We start from the raw sequence: 18,894 nt of genomic DNA, 5'->3' as shown, positions 1-18,894 counted from the left end.
AAGTGTGCATGTCACTTGGGATAAATTAGGGGAAATACTCCCTAAACCCTAGAAAGAAATGGGGAGGGACTCCCAAGAAACCAAACGCAGGATCTGGCGAAGGAAAAACAGAAGAGACAGAAAGGGATGGTGTCGCCCCCAAACAGCCGGAGAATGGAGACTCGGGAACGGAGACGCCGATTTCCAGGAGAGACCACAGGGTGGCGCTGGCAGCCCGCGCGCAAGGGGTGAGCTCCGCCGGAGTTGGGTGGGTGGGGGCGCGCTCTGCAGCCCCCCACTGGGCTGCGCATGGCGACCCAGCGTCAGCCACTGACCCGGGCCAGCCAGCACTGGTCCCCAGGCAGGGTAGGGCCAAGCTGGGCTGGGCAGGCATCGATCGCCGCTCTGACAAGAGCATCGATTTCTGCGCGGAGAAATTAATAGATCTTCTCTTAGCTCCTCGGACTCGGGAGCAGCCCGCGGGCGGAGCTGGGGACAAGTCGGTCCAGGGAGGCCGTGCACCCGGAAAGCCCCTGGTCCCCAGCACCAGCCTGAGGGCGGGTCCCAGCCCCTTCACCCCGCGGGCCTCATGCCTGGGAAAGGGGAAGGAAGAGGGGTTCTGGGGGAGAAACTCTAAAGGAACCCACGAAGGAAGCCCTCCGAAGGGAGAGTTTTCCCCACCAGGGCCCCAGAACACATCTTCCCCCCAATTCCCCAAGACAGAGACAGAGACCGACCCACCGAGCAGCCCGAATTCAGGAAGGTGACGTGACAGAGGCGGAGCCCACGGGGTGATTGCCCTTTCCACAACGATTTTGGTTGGAACCAAGGGACTTAACTGGGACACATTCTCGCGCCAAAAGCCTCCTAGGGAGGCTGCGAGAGCCTCGGAGAAGCGAAGGGCTTGGCTATTCCGGAGACGGGTCGTACAACCGTCAGGTTCAAGCTTAGTTACCCCGCAGGTGTCAAGGCAGTGGGTGGCAGAACTCAGAACCACCCATTCCCCGGGGGTGGGGGCTGCTTCCTGCCGCTCGGGCTAGCCGCGCACCCCACCTGGGAGAAGTGCTCAGGGGCGGGGGTGGAGGGACCCTCCGCAGCTGCAGCGGGGTTGGGGGCAGCTCTGTTCTAGGCCTACCATCCCCCGGTATTTTGGCCTTATTTCCCCAACAGACCTGTTCACCCTTGAGTTGTCAGGCTAAATATTTTGGCTTGGCGGGAGAGGCAGAGAGAGCCGAGAGGTCCCAGTAAACCAATCCGTTGGGTCTGGGGCGGGGAAGCGGGAGCTTGGCGCGGCCCCTGCGTGCCGCCCTGGGAGATACCGCGGCAGCGCGGCCAGCTGGCTCTGGGGAGCCGAGCGCGCCCGGAGGGATCCGGGGAGACTCTCCCCGGAGAGTCCCGCGCGCCCCGGGACCCCCACTGCTCTCCTCGGCCTGTTCCCCGGGCTTCTGCCCCCACCCTCGGGGTTAACCAGGCCTCTGGCGCTGTCTTTTGCTCGGCACCCCGTGTGACTTTTTTCCCCTGGAAGCTTGAGTCTCCTGGTTGCTGTCTGCATCTCCGTCCTCTCTCTGTCTCCGGGTTCACACTGAGTCCCTGGCTCCAGCGGTCTGTCACTGTCTGTGTCTCTGTGGCTCTCATTACTTCTTTTCTGTCTCCTGCCATCTCTATGCAGGATTCTTTGTCGTTCTGCCCCTTCCCTTCCCTTTCCCTCTGAAGCCTGCATCTGTGTGTCCCTTAGGACCCGTCAGACCCTTCTACTCCCTGGAGCCATCTGGAGAGGAGCCAGGACTGGGCACAAGACAGGACCAGGACAATGGCAGTGCCCAGTGTGTGGCCATGGGTAGCCTGCCTGCTTGCAATCCTCCTCTCCTTGGGATCTGGCCTGGACACGAGAGAGGGTGAGTCCCCAGCCCTGTCGTCTGGAGCCCCATCTCCCTCCCAGCAGACTGGGAGGCCAAACACTGAATTTCCACCCAGAACGCATCTATTTCCCTACTGGGACATGGAGATTGGGGGTAGCTCTCAAAAGGACTTGCCAGGGAAAGCAGTCAGTTTCCCACATTAAGGGTGTTTTCCTCGTTTCCTGGGGAATGAGAAGGACCTTGAAACAGAAGGATGGATAGATGCCCTCCATTTCTGCTTATGAAACAGTGATCCTAGTAAAGCCTGAATGAGAACCAAAGTGGGGGGAGGGGTAGTCTTAGAGGTCATTTCTAGAACTGCTGAATGGGAAAGGGGGTCAGGATGGGAAGGAGCTGGGAATTAGGCACCATTAAGTAACTGAACCCACTGTGCAGACAGGAAACTGAAGCTCAGAGAACTGAAAGGTCAAGCTAGACTGATGTCCTGAACTCCTGCCTCTGGGTCCTGTCCTGTGCCCCCCGCTTTGAGGGCCCATCCATTGGGCTAGGGGGCTGCTTTAAATTAGTCCCCAGGCTAAACACTGTGTAGTTTGGGGGGATGGGACCACGCAGACGAAGTGGCTCTCCTGGGGGTGCTGGGGACTTGGCAGGGAGAGGAAAAAATGCTAAGAGTGGAAGATTCAGAGGCAGAAGGAGTAAGAGAGGTCCTTCTCCCCAAACACACCATTCCCTTCCAGACTGAGGGAGCTCAGGAATTCAGTGCTCTGTGCCTCAGGGGTCACGTAATGCCCTCAGACTGGGGGCTTCCAGGGGGCAGAGCAGAGTCTCCCCTTCCTGTAGAGACAGAGGGGTGATGTGAATGGGTTGGGGTATGGAGTCCCCAGAAGACTGCTGGTCCCAGAGGCACTGCCTGCAAGGCATAGCGCCACCGCCTGCACCCCTCCCCGCCTCCGCTGCTGCACCAGGACAGGGCATAGCAGATGCCAGCCAGGAGCACAGTTGTCAGGACAGGAGCACACCCCTGGGGTGTGGGGGAGGGAGGTGTTTGGTCAGGGGACCCAGATGTCTGGTTCCCAGTGCAGCTCTGCACAGGGCCATGTCTGGAGGGGAGGCAGGCAGGGGTTAACCTGTGAAGGTCGGTAGATTTATTTTTCCAAATGACTCCCATCAGGGGAGCCCTAGAGAGGCCAGGGCATGATGGGAAGTGGCATGTGGGCTCCTGAAAGAACCCCCCATCTGCCTGCAGAGCCTGATTGGCCTTTGCCTAGAGGGACTAGAAGTGTTTTCTCCTCCTCCTCTGTGTGTGTGTGTGCATGTTGACCTGCAAGTGCTCAGACACACACAGTTGCTGGGTAGAGCTAAGCACAGGAACCATTAACGACAACAGAAGGTATGAAGTAAGCCCCAGGGAGGCAGCCTAGCCTGCCCACCCCCTTTAAGACATCAGGGGATGGGCCTGGGTATCTAAGATGCCTGCCATGTTGCTTGAGGTCTGCGTACGAGGGGAGGGAGTGGACGCTGGAGACGTTAGCAGGACTTGACTAGCAAAACAAAAGATTCAGACCTGAATCTTCCGAGTGAGGACCACGGAAAGTATCCTTGGGAGAAAGGAGTGCAGGAACCAGGTATCCAACCTATTAGGGGAATTGTTCTAGGTGACTTGGGGAAAGAAAGAAAAATGGGGCCAGGGTCCTGGGACCCAAAAAATCCAAACGCACCCAGTTCCCTGAGGGAGGAATAGACTTGGGATCCAGATGCCATTGATTCAACTCACAACCGCTGAGTGCCCAGTGCTTTCTGCCCTGAACTGGGCACCATGGTGACCGACAAGGGCCCCAACCACAGGAGAGTCCCTCCTCGGAAGTGGTGACAGCAAGATAGAAAGCAATGTTGCGGCAATACCCAGGTGTTCTGGTGTGAGTGCTGGACTAAGTGCAGCAGAGCCTGAAGGGGAAGTGATTAACTCAGGGTCAGAGGGTCAGGGAAGGGGGGTTTGACCTGAGGCTTTCAGGACAAGCCCTGAGGGGTTAACAGGCCAAGGAACTTTTCTAAGATACTAGTGAGGCCCATTTTATCAACATCCTGGAATGTCAGGCTGAAGAATTTAAGCCTGAACTTTTGGCAACGGGGAGCCATGAAGTGTTCCTTCAAGAGTAAACAGATGCTGGGACCAAGGTTCTAGCTTCCTTAGGCCTGGGAGAGAAGGGGAGTGTATGAAGCTCAGACTACTGCTTCTCAGTCACGGAATTCATTCATTCCTTCCTCCATCAAATATTTACTGAGCCCCAATTGTGTGCCAAGCACTGGATCCAGCACCAAGGACACAGCAATGAATTACGTGATGATCCCTGCCCTTCTAGCTTACAATAAACAAAATAAATAAGTAAATTGTATATTAACCAGTGTTAAGCATTTGAAGAAAAACTAAGTAGGGAAGGGAGTAAGAGGTAATAGGGTGATCAGAGAAGTCCTCACTGAGAAAGTGACATCTGAGCAAAGACTTCAAAGAGGTGAAGAGCCATTGAGAGGGAAGGGTGTTCTAGCCAGAGGGAGCAGAAGGTGCAAAGACCCCAAGGCAGCAGCTTGGCAGGGTCGTTTGAGAAACCACAAGGCAGCTGGTGTCTCTGAAGAAGAGAGTAAAAGGGGATAACGTGGGAGAAGTGCAGAGGCCCTGGAGGCTGTGGTGAGGACTTCAGCGTTTCATCAGTGAGATGGGGGCCACTGGAATGTTGTGAGCGGTAGAGGAGTGTGATCCAGCTTGTGTGATGTGTTTCCACTCTGGCTGTGGAGTGGAGAGGAGAGAAGAGAGAGGGGAGAGCGCAGAATTGAGGAGATCATTTAGGAAGCAATTACTGTAAAGGCAGAAGACGATGGTGAAAGCAGTGAAGGTGGTTCTGGGGATATTTAAAAGGTGGAGCTCACAGGGTGTGGGTTTTAGAGAAGGAAAGGAATCATGGAGGCTTTCGCTTTGGAGTCTGACTGCAAGAAGGAAGTTGCAGTCAACTGAGAAGGGGACGTGAGTCTGGGAGGGAAGGTCGGGGGCTCACTTTTGCCCAGGTGGGCTCCTCTAAGCTGCAGATGAAGGCTCTGAGGCCCAGAGAGGAGGCTCCCCCCACACCCACAGCAGAGCCCGACTCTGCCTTAATGTCCCCTCCCAGTGTGGTTCCCTCCTCCCCAGCTGCCAGGGCAGGATGGGGTGCTTGGCCCAAGCTGTACTGATGGCTACCTGCTGCTTACACCCACAGTGTGCCCCAGCCTGGACATTCGCTCAGAGGTGGCAGAGCTGCGGCGGCTGGAGAACTGCAGCGTGGTGGAGGGCCACCTGCAGATCCTGCTCATGTTCACAGCCACCGGCGAGGACTTCCGTGGCCTTAGCTTCCCACGCCTCACCCAGGTCACCGACTACCTGCTGCTCTTCCGGGTCTATGGCCTGGAGAGCCTGCGTGACCTCTTCCCCAACCTGGCGGTCATCCGCGGGGCCCGCCTCTTCCTGGGCTACGCGCTGGTCATCTTCGAGATGCCGCACATGCGGGATGTGGGGCTGCCGGCGCTGGGGGCCGTGCTGCGTGGGGCTGTGCGTGTGGAGAAGAACCAGGAGCTCTGCCATCTCTCCACCATTGACTGGGGTCTGCTGCAGCCTTCACCTGGTGCCAACCACATTGTGGGCAACAAGCTGGGCGAGGAGTGTGCTGACGTGTGCCCCGGCGTGCTGGGTGCCACCGGGGAGCCCTGTGCCAGGACCACCTTCAGCGGGCACACCGACTACAGGTGCTGGACCTCCAGTCACTGCCAGAAAGGTGGGCACTGGCACAGAACAGGGCCAGGGAGCACGGGGAGGGCAGAGGCAGAGGCTCTGGGCAACCATACGATGGTGTGTGTCAGCACTCGGCTGACACTATTTAACTCTCATGCATCCTATGAGGGAGGTACTGTCTTTATTCCAGTTTTGCAGATGAGGAAACTGAGGTTCAGAAAAGTTAAATAACTGACGTAGCATCAGGTAGCCAAGAGGTAGGCACAAGACAGTATCAGGTAGTCATGGAGATGGTCAAAGAAAGTGTAAGTTGAATATGGGGGGGAAGAGTAGCGTGAATGGACACAAGGCAGCTGCACAAGAGGCAGCGTGAGGCAGAGGGCAGAGCCAAGCCGACTTCCTGGGTTTGAAGCCCAGCTGTACTACTTACTGGCGGAGTTCATCTCGTCTCTCTGTGCCTCGGTTTCCTCGATCGTCAAATGATCGTAGCACTGTGATGAGGAACGAACTGTTCTGCAAAACATCACAGCAGTGCCTAGACCACGGTAACTAGTTCTGTTTCTGGTACAAACGGCCATAGTACAGGCTGGCAGTGCTGAAATGGGAAGGTTGGGATCTGGGTGGAAGAAGAAAGGAGGAGGTGACAGATGAAGAACAGGACAGGTGAGGACAAATATGTGATGTGGGATCTTTTCTAGGAGGGAAGGTGCCTGGAGGGGAAGCAGAAGGAAAGAGTGAAGAAGAGGAGGGATGGAATAAGGCAGGGATGGTTGGAGGAGGAGGTGCAGGTTATAGGGGAGGGAAAGGGAACCTTGAGGGGGTGGGAGCAGATCTGGGGTCCCTTCCATGCAGCCCCTGGAGGTCAGCTCTCTTCACCCCAGTGCCTCGGCATCAGGGCAGAAGAGTAACCAGATCCCGGCTGTATCCACTGTGCCCCCACCCCTGATGTCTCCCTGTTGGCTGTAAACACAGCTGCTTCACGTCCTCTCTCGTGTATAGTGTCAACACGCCCTGGCTGACCCCTGCCACACACATTGCTCCCACAGACACATCCAGCTGCCACTGTGCAAAGGAGCCAGGCTCCTGGAACCCAGCCCCAACCCCTCCACTTCTGCTTGGGGCTCCCTTCCACCCAGGGCAGAGACTGAAGGAGGAGGAGGCATGGGCAGAGGCCTGGATTGAATGACCAGGGATGGCCCCTTCTCCTACGGACTCCCAGGTCCACCTTGCCCTAGTCCTCCTCAAGAGAAGCTGGCTGGTTCACCTTGGCCCCATGCCCAGCGATGATCTGGGCACCAGGCCTAGACAGGACAGCAGGCTGGGGAGTAGGAGCCCTGATGGACAAGGTCACTGCTTGGTGCTGAGCTCCAATACCCCTACTAGACACTGTGGGAGGTAGGGAGTCCCAGAGAGGGGCCATGGTGCGTATCTTCAAGAGCCCCCATCTGAGGAAGAGTTGGCAACCAGTGTCATCTGAATTGGATGGATCTGGGTGCAGACCAAGAGTGTTAGCCGTTGGGGAGAGGGTAGGGCAGGACCAAGGAGGTGCAGGGAAGGTCTAACACAGCACCCTGCCCGCAGTGTGCCCCTGTCCCCGTGAGCTGGCCTGCACAGTCAGGGGCGAGTGCTGCCACACCGAATGCCTGGGAGGCTGCAGCCGGCCGGAAGACCCCCGTGCCTGCGTTGCCTGCCGCCACCTCTACTTCCAGGGCGCCTGCCACCGGGCCTGCCCGCCAGGCACCTACCAGCATGAGTCCTGGCGCTGTGTCACAGCAGAGCGCTGTGCCAGCCTGCGCTCTGTGCCTGGCCGCGCCTCTACCTTCGGCATCCACCGGGGTAGTTGTCTGGCCCAGTGCCCTCCAGGCTTCACCCGTAATGACAGCAGGTGAGTGTCGGGTGGGTGGGGGGCACCCTTGGAGCAGTGAGGAGGCCCACACTGGTCCAGGACTCATGCCACATCCTCTGCTTGCCCCTACTAGCATATTCTGCCACAAATGCGAGGGGCTGTGCCCCAAAGAGTGCAAAGTGGGCACCAAGACCATCGACTCTGTCCAGGCAGCACAGGATCTGGCGGGCTGCACCCACGTGGAAGGGAGCCTCATCCTCAACCTTCGTCAAGGCTGTTAGTGCCTTCCTGAGAGCCACACCCTTCCTCCTGGCCACACCCCTTACAATGACCCAGCTAAAGCACCACTTTCCATCATCCTGGGTCCCTGCCCTGCGGGCCCCCTTCCCTGGGCCCCCAGCCAGCTCCCCGACAATGGATCCATCACTTTCCTTGCCCCTGCTCCAGTTCTGTCTTCCCCATCCCCAGATAACCTGGAGCTGGAGCTGCAGCGAAGCCTGGGACTGGTAGAGACCATCACTGGCTTCCTCAAAATCAAGCACTCCTTTGCCCTCGTGTCCCTAGGCTTTTTCAAGAACCTCAAACTTATCCGGGGGGACACCATGGTGGATGGGTAAGGGATCAGAAATAGTTTCCTCTATCGTATCTCCTCCCCAACATTCCCCAAACTGCAGTCAAGTGTGCGGGAACCAGCTCTGCTACTTACTATGTGACTCTGGGTAGGTTAACTTCTCTGATCCTCAACTTTTTCATCCATAAAATGGGGTTAACATAACACTACGTATTTCTTAGGGCTGTTGAGAATATTACTGAAGCTGTTATGTATGAAGCACTTAAAACAGAGCCTGAAACAAAATATATACAATTACATAAAATTGTATTTACATATCACCCTATATGGATTGCCTACAATTGTTGTCATCTGATCCTCTTAGCTGCAGAGCAAACTGCCTGGGTTTGAAACCCATTCCTACCTCTACCAGCCGAAGTTTGTCCTTAATGTAGCCAGGATTTTTCAAAATAATGTTTCAAATTATCATCCAGCCAAGTGGTTTCTTGCGTATCCCCCGGGGTGTCCCCACTCCAGCTGGAAAGGCATAGCCCCAGGCTGAGTCTCACTCTGCCCTGTGTCCCCAATGTCAGGACAGAGCCTGGCACAGAGCAGGTGCTCAGTTAGTGTGAGATGCAGGAAGGAAGAAGGTGGAAAAAGTGTTGACCCCATTTCACTGATGAGAAAAACACAGAACGTGGGTGACTTGATGGACGTCACCCTCCTGGTCAGTGGCACAGAGCGGGTGTGTACTAATGCCCCCTGTGTACCGGTGTGGGTGGGCTGCTATGTGCCCCTCCTCCCCTGTGCCCCCAGTGCAGCCCCTTCAGGAAGAGCCCATAAGACACGCCCTTCCTCATCCCTTGCCCCCACCTGCCGTGCAGAGCAAGGTCCCCTGGCCTCCCCCAGGAACTACACCTTGTACGTGCTGGATAACCAGAACCTACAGCAGCTGGGTTCCTGGGTGGCTGCAGGGCTCACCATTCCTGTGGGCAAGATATACTTCGCCTTCAACCCACGCCTCTGCTTGGAGCACATCTACCGCTTGGAGGAGGTAACTGGCACTAAGGGACGGCAAAACAAGGCTGAGATCAACCCCCGCACCAACGGAGACCGCGCTGCCTGTAAGGCCCGACACCCCAAGCCCTGGCACCTTGGCAGTGAGAGAGGGGACCCCAAGGAACACCCAGACACACACACACCCTGCTGCTAAGTCGCTTCAGTGGTGTCCGACTCTGTGCGACCCCATAGATTGCAGCCCACCAGGCTCCCCCGTCCCTGGGATTCTCCAGGCAAGAACACTGGAGTGGGTTGCCATTTCCTTCTCCAATGCATGAAAGTGAAGTCCCTCAGTCGTGTCCGACTCTTCGCGACCCCATGGACCACAGCCTACCAGGCTCCGCCATCCATGGGATTTTCCAAGCAAGAGTACTGGAGTGGGGTGCCATTGCCTTCTCCAACACACACATTAAAACACACCAGACACGCTCTCGAGTGGAGGGGAGGCTTGAAGGGAACGATGGGATAAGTTATTTTCAGAGGTCACGTTACAGGTAGGATGCTGCGGGGTCAGGATGGGGGCTTGGGAGTAGGCGGCTCAAGCAGGTGCTCTCAACATGGTCAAAAGCAGGTGTTCGCCTTTTGCCCCACCCAGGCCAGACTCGCACTCTGCGCTTTGTGTCCAACGTGACGGAGGCCAATCGCATCTTGCTGCGATGGGAGCGCTACGAACCGCTTGAGGCTCGCGACCTTCTCAGCTTCATCGTGTACTACAAGGAGTCGTGAGTGGCGGGGGCAGGGTCAGAGAGGGCGGGGCCAGAGAGGGCGGGGCCAGAGAGGGGCGTGGTCCGTGAGTAGGGCAGGGCGGGGCGGGGCGAGAGAGGGGTTGGGAGTCAGAGCCTGACCAGAACAATTTGTTGACCACACGTAGGTGAGGGCAGAGCCCTGCGGGGCTGTGGAATGCCAGAAAGCCAAGTACCCCGAGTCTCACTCCCTTGTAGGGCTCACGTCTGGCTCGCCTGTCACCTTCTTCATCCCTCCGTGCCTCAGTTTTATCTCACCCAGTGATGAAGAGAGGACAGTCAGGATTTCTGAAAGCCCAGGAGAGGCGCCCTACTGGGAAGACTTGGATAATTAAAGCTCAATTCACTATGCTAATGTTTTGTACTGACCACATGCTCCTGCCCCAGCAGCGGTTTGGGAAGTACCCACTAATTTGGCCAGTTTTATCCACATCTTTGCCAACATTTCATTAAAGCCTGAGGAAGGGCGGTAGCAGGGACAACCAAGAACCAACTGCTCTTTTCTTTGGAGAGAATGTACCGACCATAGCAGGATGGATAGTGGTTAGACCACAGGAAGGACTTCTCCAAAAGCATGGCTAGAGTCAAAAATAGAAATCTTTAGAAGAGAGAGATGGAGTGAAGAGTACTGTCGCCCTTTATGGTAGATGGAAGATGGGAGCTACCTGGATTGGAATAATTTCCTGTGAATTAAAATGGAGAGATCTTAGTTGCTCACTACACAGGGCCTAAGGGAACCCAGGTGGCACAGTGGTAAAGAATCCGCCTGCCAAGCAGGAGACACAGGTTTGATCCCTGGGTCGGGAAGATCCCCCAGAGTAGGAAACAGCAACCCACTGCAGTATTCTTGCCTGGAAAAGTCCATGGACAGATGAGACTAGTGGGCTACAGTCCACAGTCCATGGGGTCACAGAGAGTCAGAACATAGCTGAGCAACTTAGTACACACACACGCACACAGGGCCTGGCCTGGGAGTGGGGCAGAGAAATCTACTCACAGGGCCAAGGCTGTCCTAGGCCTCAGTAGAAGATGAAGGACTTTAGCATGACGAACTGGACAGTTTGTTAAAAACAGATTCCTGAGCCCCACTCCCATAGATTCTGATTCCATTAGTCCTGGGCAGGGCCTGTAAATCTGCATTTCTAACAAGCTCCCAGGTAATGCTGAATTTTCTGGTCCATATAGAGGAGTGCTAACATGGTCTGCAATGTAAAGCCACCCCCCAACCTCTGGCTTGTGCAGCTCACATTCTGCATGACTATACATGGCTGTCTTTGGACTCAAAGGGCAGACAATCTTAGAGGTTTTTCAGGAAACTCCCCTGGCATCTGCCTTGCAGTGTGGCTATGGCTGTGCTACCTTAGAGATATATACTATGAAGTGTATGCGTGTGTGTGTTAGTCACTCAGTCATGTCTGACTCTTTGCAACCCCATGGACTATAGCCTGCCAAGTTTCTCTGTCCATGGAAATCTCCAGGCAAGAATACTAGAGAGGGTAGCCATTCCTTTCTCCAGGGGATCTTCCCAACCCAGGGATGGAACCCAGGTCTCCCGCACTGCAGGAGGATTCTTACTGTCTGAGCCACCAGGGAAGCCCTATATGCTGTGGATCATGACTCAATTTCAGCTCTGAGCAGATCCACTCAGTGAGTGAGTCATGCCAACAGGGCACAGATGCCCCAAAGGGCAGACCCACATCTGCTTCTGAATGCCCTTGCACACACTGGAAGGAGAATGACAGTGACAGTCTTGGAGTGATTCAGAGAAGAGGGGGCAGGGCTAAATGAGCCGCCCCTCAACTCCAGGGATGGGTTGTTCAGCCCATTCCAGAATGCCACAGAGTACGTAGGTCCAGATGCCTGTGGCGCCCAGAGCTGGAACCTACTGGATGTGGAGCTGCCCCTCAGCCGCACCCAGGAGCCGGGGGTGACCCTAGCCCCGCTCAAGCCCTGGACACAGTATGCTGTGTTTGTTCGGGCCATCACACTGACCACAGCGGAGGACAGCCCCCACCAAGGAGCCCAAAGCCCCATCGTCTACCTCCGAACCTTACCTGCAGGTAGGCTGAAGCCTTTGAAGGGGGTGGGAGCTAGATGCCTGGACCCTAGTGAGAATGGAAGCACCCGGGCACCGGAAATAGAGAAGCTGTGTCCCTGAACACCTGGCCTACGGAGGCTGGGAGGCCGGACCTCAGAGAGCAAGGCCCATTGCCAGACAGCGTTTGCAAGGGGCGTCTGCAGCCCCCCAGCTGTGCCCTCCTCCCGCCCTCAGCGCCCACCGTGCCCCAGGACGTCATCGCCACGTCCAACTCCTCCTCCCGCCTGCTGGTGCGCTGGAAGCCACCGACCCAGCGCAACGGAAACAGCACCTACTACCTGGTGCTGTGGCAACGCCTGGCAGAGGACAGCGACCTCTACCTCAATGACTACTGCCACCGCGGTGCGCAGGAAGGAGGCGCGGGCCGGAGGGGTCGGGGTGTCGGGCGGCGGGCGCTGCCAGTCTGACTACTTCCTTCCCCGCCGCCCCTCCAGGCTTGCGGCTGCCCACCAGCAACAACGACCCCCGCTTCGACCGAGAAGACGGGGAACTCGAGGCCGACAGGGAGCCTGGCTGCTGCCCTTGCCAGCACCCACCTCCTGGGCAGGTCCTGCCACCTCTGGAGGCACAGGAGGCCTCGTTCCAGAAGAAGTTTGAAAACTTCCTACACAACGCCATCACCATTCCCAAGTGCGTCTCGGGGCGAGAAAGCCAGGCGGGAGTCCAGGGTGCTGATGGGCGGGGTTTGTGAGGGGAGGGGCGGGGTTTGTGAGGGAGGGGAGGGGTTGTGATGGAAGGGGCGGGGTTTGTGAGGGGAGGGGCGGGTGGGAAGGGGTTGTGGGCGGGGCCTGAGGTTGTGGGTGGGTTAGGAGGCGGTGCGCCCCTGCAGAGGGCACTGGGGCGCGTTCCAGGCGAGCCTGACAGGGCCCTCTCTGATTTTCCCAGATCCCCTTGGAAGGTGACATCCATCAATAAGAGCCCTCAAAGGTGAGCGGGGAAGGAGCAGGGGCCGAGGAGCGCGGTTCCCGAGGCGGGGCCATGCCTCTGACTTGCGCCCTCTCTAGGGACTCAGGGAGGAGCCGACGGGCAGCCGAGGACCTCCGGCTTAGGGGAAACAGCTCGGATTTCAAGATCCAAGAGGACAAAGTGCCCCGGGAGCGAGCGGTGCTGAGTGGCCTGCGCCACTTCACAGAGTACCGGATCGACATCCACGCCTGCAACCACGCGGCGCACACCGTGGGCTGCAGCGCAGCCACCTTCGTCTTTGCGCGCACCATGCCCCACAGTAGGTGACCCTCCCCCAGCTCTACCCTGCCCACACACCGACCCCAAGGACCCTATCTAATTAGTGCTCTAACTAGCCAGTTTGACAACCTCCCACCTCCCTACCCCATCCAACCTCAGGGCCTCTCCTTGCTCACTCCTGCCAGCCCCTATAATCCCAGAGTTTCCTCGAACCTCCCAGTTTAGCCCCCTTGCGTTTGAATATGAAGGTGAGAAGAAATAATTGTAGTCGGGTTGCCTGATGGCCTCTCCTGCAGGAGAGGCTGATGGTATCCCAGGAAAAGTGGCCTGGGAGGCAGCCAGCAAGAGCAGTGTTCTCCTCCGCTGGCTGGAGCCACCGGACCCCAACGGACTCATTCTCAAGTACGAAATCAAGTACCGCCGCCTGGGAGAGGTAGGCACCCCAGGGGACACCCTAACCTAGCCCCAGCCTGTCCCTCCATCCCCTTCCCAGCCAGCTCTTCTGTGCTGCCCTCAGGAGGCCACAGTGCTGTGTGTGTCCCGCCTGCGATATGCCAAATTTGGGGGTGTCCACCTGGCCCTGCTGCCTCCTGGAAACTACTCTGCCAGAGTTCGGGCAACCTCACTGGCTGGCAACGGCTCCTGGACAGACAGTGTCGCTTTCTACATCCCTGGCCCGGGTATGCAGGCCTCTGTCTCAGACCTGTGTTCCCAAAGAGCCCCACCTGGGCCCCCACCCACATGTCCCGTTGTGGAAACCACTGGCCCCTCCAGCTTCCACCCCATCTGGCCCACATCCTCATCTCCCACTGGGTCCTTGACCCCCTGACTTCACCGTCTTTTTACAAGTATTATTGTTTTTTCTTTTTTTCTGACTTCTCCATCTTTGACCCTCTGCTGTCTTCTGGCCACCAGAGGAGGAAGACTCCGGGGGGCTGCACATCCTTCTCACCGTCACCCCTGTGGGGCTTATGCTGCTCATCATTCTTGCTGCCCTTGGTTTCTTCTACAGTAAGAAGAGGTGATGACAAATCCCACTGATTCCCAGCCCCCTTCTTCTCTGAGCCCTCATCATAACATCAGTACAGGCAGATGGCAGTAGATGAGACAGCAAAAAGGACTTCCTTAGAAACAGTTAACTTTTCCCCTGGGGGCACTGACATACCTGGAGGAAAAAGACATGCTTTTTAATTAGGGTGACCAACTTGTCCAAGTTTGCCCAGGACTTTCCTGATTTTAGTAGTAACAGTCCCAAATTCTGGGAAACCCCTCAGTCTGGGCATACTGGGACTGTTGGTCACCACACTCTCAGCCTGAGAGCTAATGAAACTGGTCCAATCATAGCAGAGAAAGCATCAGGAAATCTCAGGATGTGTCCTGTGCTTCTTGATGTCAGATCCCCCTGGAGCTGAATATGAGGGGGAACTGAGGACAGGACTTTGATTAGCTGGTTCTGAGGACTAGCTGAGGAGACCAGAGCCTTGCTACTTGTGTCCTCCCTATTCCCAGTCTGTCAGACCCCAGATCCCAGGACCAGGACCAAGACTAGCTTGGGAAGTCCTCGGGGCTCCCCAGGGGTAACCCTGACCAGAGCTAAGAAAGGATCCGTAACTTCCTCCTTTGAGTATCCCTCTTCCTTGTCCTCTGACATGGCTCATTCCTTCCCGAGGACCCTTCCAGGCTGACCCCCCTCACCTCCCATTGCAGAAACAGCACCCTGTATGCCTCTGTGAATCCAGAATACTTCAGTGCCTCTCACAGTAGGTCTGGGGGTGGCTGGACAGGTGGTGTGGGCAAGGGAGACGGGAGGGGAGAAGAGAAAGACTTCCAGGCCATCTCGGAGAAGGCAGTCTTGGAACCTGAGCCCTTCAGAAGAGAAGAGGGTGGGAGGAGGTGTGGCAGAGAGCAGTATCCTTGCTTGTGACCCCCCACTTCCTCTCAGTGTATATCCCTGATGAGTGGGAGGTGCCTCGGGAGCAGATCTCCATAATCCGAGAACTGGGCCAGGGCTCTTTCGGGATGGTCTACGAGGGGCTGGCACGAGGACTTGAGGTTGGAGAGGAGCCCACGCCGGTGGCCCTGAAGACCGTGAATGAGCTGGCCAGCCCACGAGAACGCATTGAGTTCCTCAAGGAAGCCTCTGTCATGAAGGCATTCAAGTGTCATCATGTGGTAAGGAAGGGTCAAGTCCAATGTCAGGGTCAAAATTAGGATGAAGGTCATGTGGTTAGAGGGAAAAAATCAGAGATGAGGTCAGGGCACCATCAAGTCCAGGACTGGGACTGTGGTTAGGATCCTAACTGGAGTAAAAGTCATGGCAGGGCTATAATAGGATCGTGGCTAGGGCTGAGATCAGTCATGGTTGAAGGTCAATACTGAGTGTTCAGAGCATTATTAAGAGGGTGACTGGAATCAAGGTCAGAATTGAGCCAATCATGAAGACTGAGATGATAGATACAATTAAGGTCATGGATTAGGGAGACTTCCCTAGGGATCCAGTGGCTGAGATTCCACGCTCTCAATGCAGGAGCCCAGGTTAAATCCCTAGTCAGGTAACTAGATCCCAGATGCCACAACTAAAGATCCTGCGTGCCATCAACTTAAAAAAATCCCATGTGCCGCAAGTAAGACCCAGCAGCAACCGAATAAATATATTTTATTTTAAAAAAGATCATAGGTTATGGTCAAGGTCATTGTTAGGTCAAGATGCGGATTATGGTCATGGCTAGGGTTAAGAGGGTTGGTGTCTGAGTCAGGTTGTGGTCACAGCAGAACAAGGTTTTGGCCAGGTGGGTCAAAGGGAGCTGAGTAAACCTGCAACCAGGCTCTTTCTCCATGCCAGGTTCGTCTCCTGGGCGTGGTGTCTCAGGGCCAGCCAACTCTGGTCATCATGGAGTTAATGACTCGAGGGGATCTCAAGAGCCATCTTCGATCTCTGCGGCCCGAGGCAGAGGTGGGGACCAGGAAGCTTCTGGGTGAGGGGCTGGGTGAGGGAATTAGAAAGGACTTGGGTGATTCATGGGGTCCCGAAGAGTCGGTCACAACTGAGCGACTGAACTGAACTGAACTGGGCATTTGAAGGCATAATCCTTGTGCAGCAGTACAGCCTCAAGTTCCTGCTTCACCAGCCCGTCTTTTGGTTCTAGAACAACCCTGGGCTCCCACGGCCAGCACTGGGAGATATGATCCAGATGGCTGGTGAGATTGCGGATGGCATGGCCTACCTTGCTGCCAACAAGTTCGTGCATCGAGACCTGGCGGCCCGGAACTGCATGGTGTCCCAGGACTTCACCGTCAAGATTGGGGGTACAGAGGGGGCCAGGCAGGTGGCGGCAGCCTGGGTAGAGAGACTGCCCCAAGCAAGGCAGGAGAAGACCCTGGCCTGTCCCACAGCTCTGTCCCTGATCGCCCCCTGACCTGGATCTCAGTCTCCCCATCTCAGGACGGCAGGATTTGGATGGGATGATCTTTGAGGTCCTTGGAGCCCTTACAGTCCAGGATTCTTGGAGACTGTGGAGGTGGAGGGGGTTGGGAGAGGTACTCCTGGGGCAGGAGCTGGTGAATGGCTCTGCTGCCCCACACCCCGTCCACCCTCACTTTCCAGACTTCGGGATGACTCGAGACGTGTATGAGACGGACTACTACCGCAAGGGCGGGAAGGGGCTGCTGCCCGTGCGCTGGATGGCCCCCGAGTCCCTCAAGGATGGGATCTTCACCACCCACTCTGACGTCTGGTGTGGCCTGGCTGGAGCAGGGGGCCCAGGGGTGTGGAGGCAGGGTCTGGGATGCACTCCCCAGGGTGTGCTGAGCTGCATGAAGCATGCGGGGCTCAGGCGCTCCTCCCTGTCCTCCCAGGTCCTTTGGCGTGGTGCTCTGGGAGATTGTGACCCTGGCTGAACAACCCTACCAGGGCCTATCCAATGAGCAGGTGCTCAAGTTCGTCATGGACGGTGGAGTCCTGGAAGAGCTGGAGAGCTGTCCCATTCAGCTGTGAGTCACCCCAGCCTGGCCCTGCCCACATCTGCCCCACCCCTGTGAGACTCTGAGGCTTCTACTTACACTGATCCCCAGCTCTGAGCTCTCCAACTTGAAATCCCCTCTGCAACCCCCATTTACTCCCCTATGACCTGAGCTCAGTCGGTAAAGAATCCGCCTGAAGTGCAGGAAACCTAGGTTTGATCCCTGGGTTGGGAAGATCCCCTGGAGGAGGGCATGGCAACCCACTCCAGTATTCTTGCCTGGAGAATCCCATGGACAGAGGAGCCTGGGGGGCTACAGTTCATAGGGTCGCAAAGAGTTGGACAGACCCATGACCCCCTCCATGACCTCCTCCATCACACTGATTGACCCTCTCAGTGCAGGAGGCAGGAGGGGTGCACCCCTCTGACACTGCCCCCTGCCTCCACCAGGCAGGAGCTGATGCAGCGCTGCTGGCAGCAGAACCCTCGCCTGCGCCCCACCTTTACCCACATCCTGGACAGCATACAGGAGGAGCTGAGGCCCTCCTTCCGCCTCCTCTCCTTCTATCACAGCCCAGAATGCCGGGGCGCCCGGGCCTCCCTGCTGCCCACCGATGCAGATCCTGACTCCCCCCGAACTCCAAAAGAGGCCTCCTCAGACTTCAGCCCCCAGAATGGGGGTCCAGGACATTGAGGGGCACCCTGTTCCCTGGCTGATTGGCCTCCCACAGACAGAGAGGAAGGGACCTAAGTTTTGCAGCCATGAGAGGCTGAGACGTTCACACCCCAGCCCCATGCTGAGACAGCCGAAGGAGACACAGAGCAGGAGCAGGACAGGTTGGGGGGTGACAGGGAGACCACAGCTGAGTCACAGCAGGAAAGATTTTCTCAGGAATCTGAGTTCTCCATGAGAAAGTAAACAAGGCCATAGCAGGAGTGGAGATTAGACGGTGGACACGACACTCTGAGGGAGAAAGCCTACTCAGACTAGAAAGAGAGGCCGGTCTGCTCTGAAGGCAGGGTCTGGGGACCCCACCGTCGGTTTTGGAGCTCCTGTGGACATTCGAGGCCATCAACACGCTATAAACCTGATGAGCCACCAGACTCGGGCCTGGAAGCCTCTCTGTCCGTGTTTGGGAGGCTGGGGCTGAGCGTCCAGACTGTGTCTCACCTTCCCCTGCCCCATATGCCATAGTGCGTGTGGGGAGAACGCAGGGACCTGGCTGAGTGGGCTCCCAGCCTGGCCTGGAGGCCTGCCCTCTCCCCTTCCTCTCCTTTGCCTCACCCAGGGGCCCCAAGCTTGGTGCTCCCCCTTCCTCTTCTCCAGGGCCTTCCCTCGGTGCAGACTCACCCCTTCTCCCAGGCCCTTCCCCTCAATCCCCCTCCTACCCTGGGATTATTAAGGCTTTAAGAGCCTTGCTTCCTCCCTGCCCTCACTCCTGCCCCCCTCCCCCGCCTCTCATGGGAAGACTGGAGAAGGCACAATAAAGGCCGAGGTCTGTCTGTACCCTGGTCCCGGGCAGCCCATTATCTCTCCATCTATATAGTCTTAACACTGGATGAACTTCCTCCCTCCCTCCTTGGGGACTTGAGGTGGTGACCCCGAGGCAGGGATACAGGATAAACACACTGCTGTCAAACACCACCTCCATGAGGACCTGAGCAGCCAGGGTTGCCATGGCAGTGAAGCAGGACAATCCTGCTGTTATCTGCGGCTCAGGCGGACAGAAGTGGTTGAGCCCGGCAGGGGAACCTTTGTATCCAACCTCCCAGCCTCACCAACCCGTCCCCCACACCCCATCTTTAGGTCATCTCTCGCTGTTTCCACTGGATAGACATTTCCTGGGGTCTCCCAGGACAGA

At 56.8% G+C, this 18,894-nt stretch overlaps 1 protein-coding gene across 1 annotated transcript; it reads left to right on the top strand.

Moving 5' to 3' along the window:
• Positions 1-79: 79 nt before the first annotated feature.
• On the top strand, positions 80-18,509 carry INSRR (insulin receptor related receptor). Its single transcript, XM_088835882.1, is given in 23 exon segments — positions 80-227; positions 1,715-1,874; positions 5,084-5,635; positions 7,174-7,477; positions 7,572-7,714; positions 7,907-8,051; positions 8,898-9,112; positions 9,643-9,769; positions 11,612-11,850; positions 12,063-12,230; positions 12,323-12,518; positions 12,774-12,815; positions 12,893-13,113; positions 13,370-13,506; positions 13,591-13,753; positions 13,989-14,094; positions 14,781-14,953; positions 14,956-15,245; positions 15,916-16,026; positions 16,220-16,379; positions 16,678-16,807; positions 16,929-17,063; positions 17,483-18,509. Coding segments are annotated over 22 exon segments (4,086 nt in total). The 5' UTR covers positions 80-227; positions 1,715-1,789; the 3' UTR covers positions 17,727-18,509.
• The last annotated feature ends 385 nt before the right edge of the window (positions 18,510-18,894 follow it).

The sequence above is a fragment of the Moschus berezovskii genome, chromosome 4, assembly GCF_049115385.1.
Source record: "Moschus berezovskii isolate FMDL1 chromosome 4, NW_MosBer_1.0, whole genome shotgun sequence".
NCBI classification, from domain to species: Eukaryota; Metazoa; Chordata; class Mammalia; order Artiodactyla; family Moschidae; genus Moschus; species Moschus berezovskii.
Note: the sequence above shows the minus strand (reverse complement) of the source record. Positions and strands in the feature narration are given on the sequence as shown.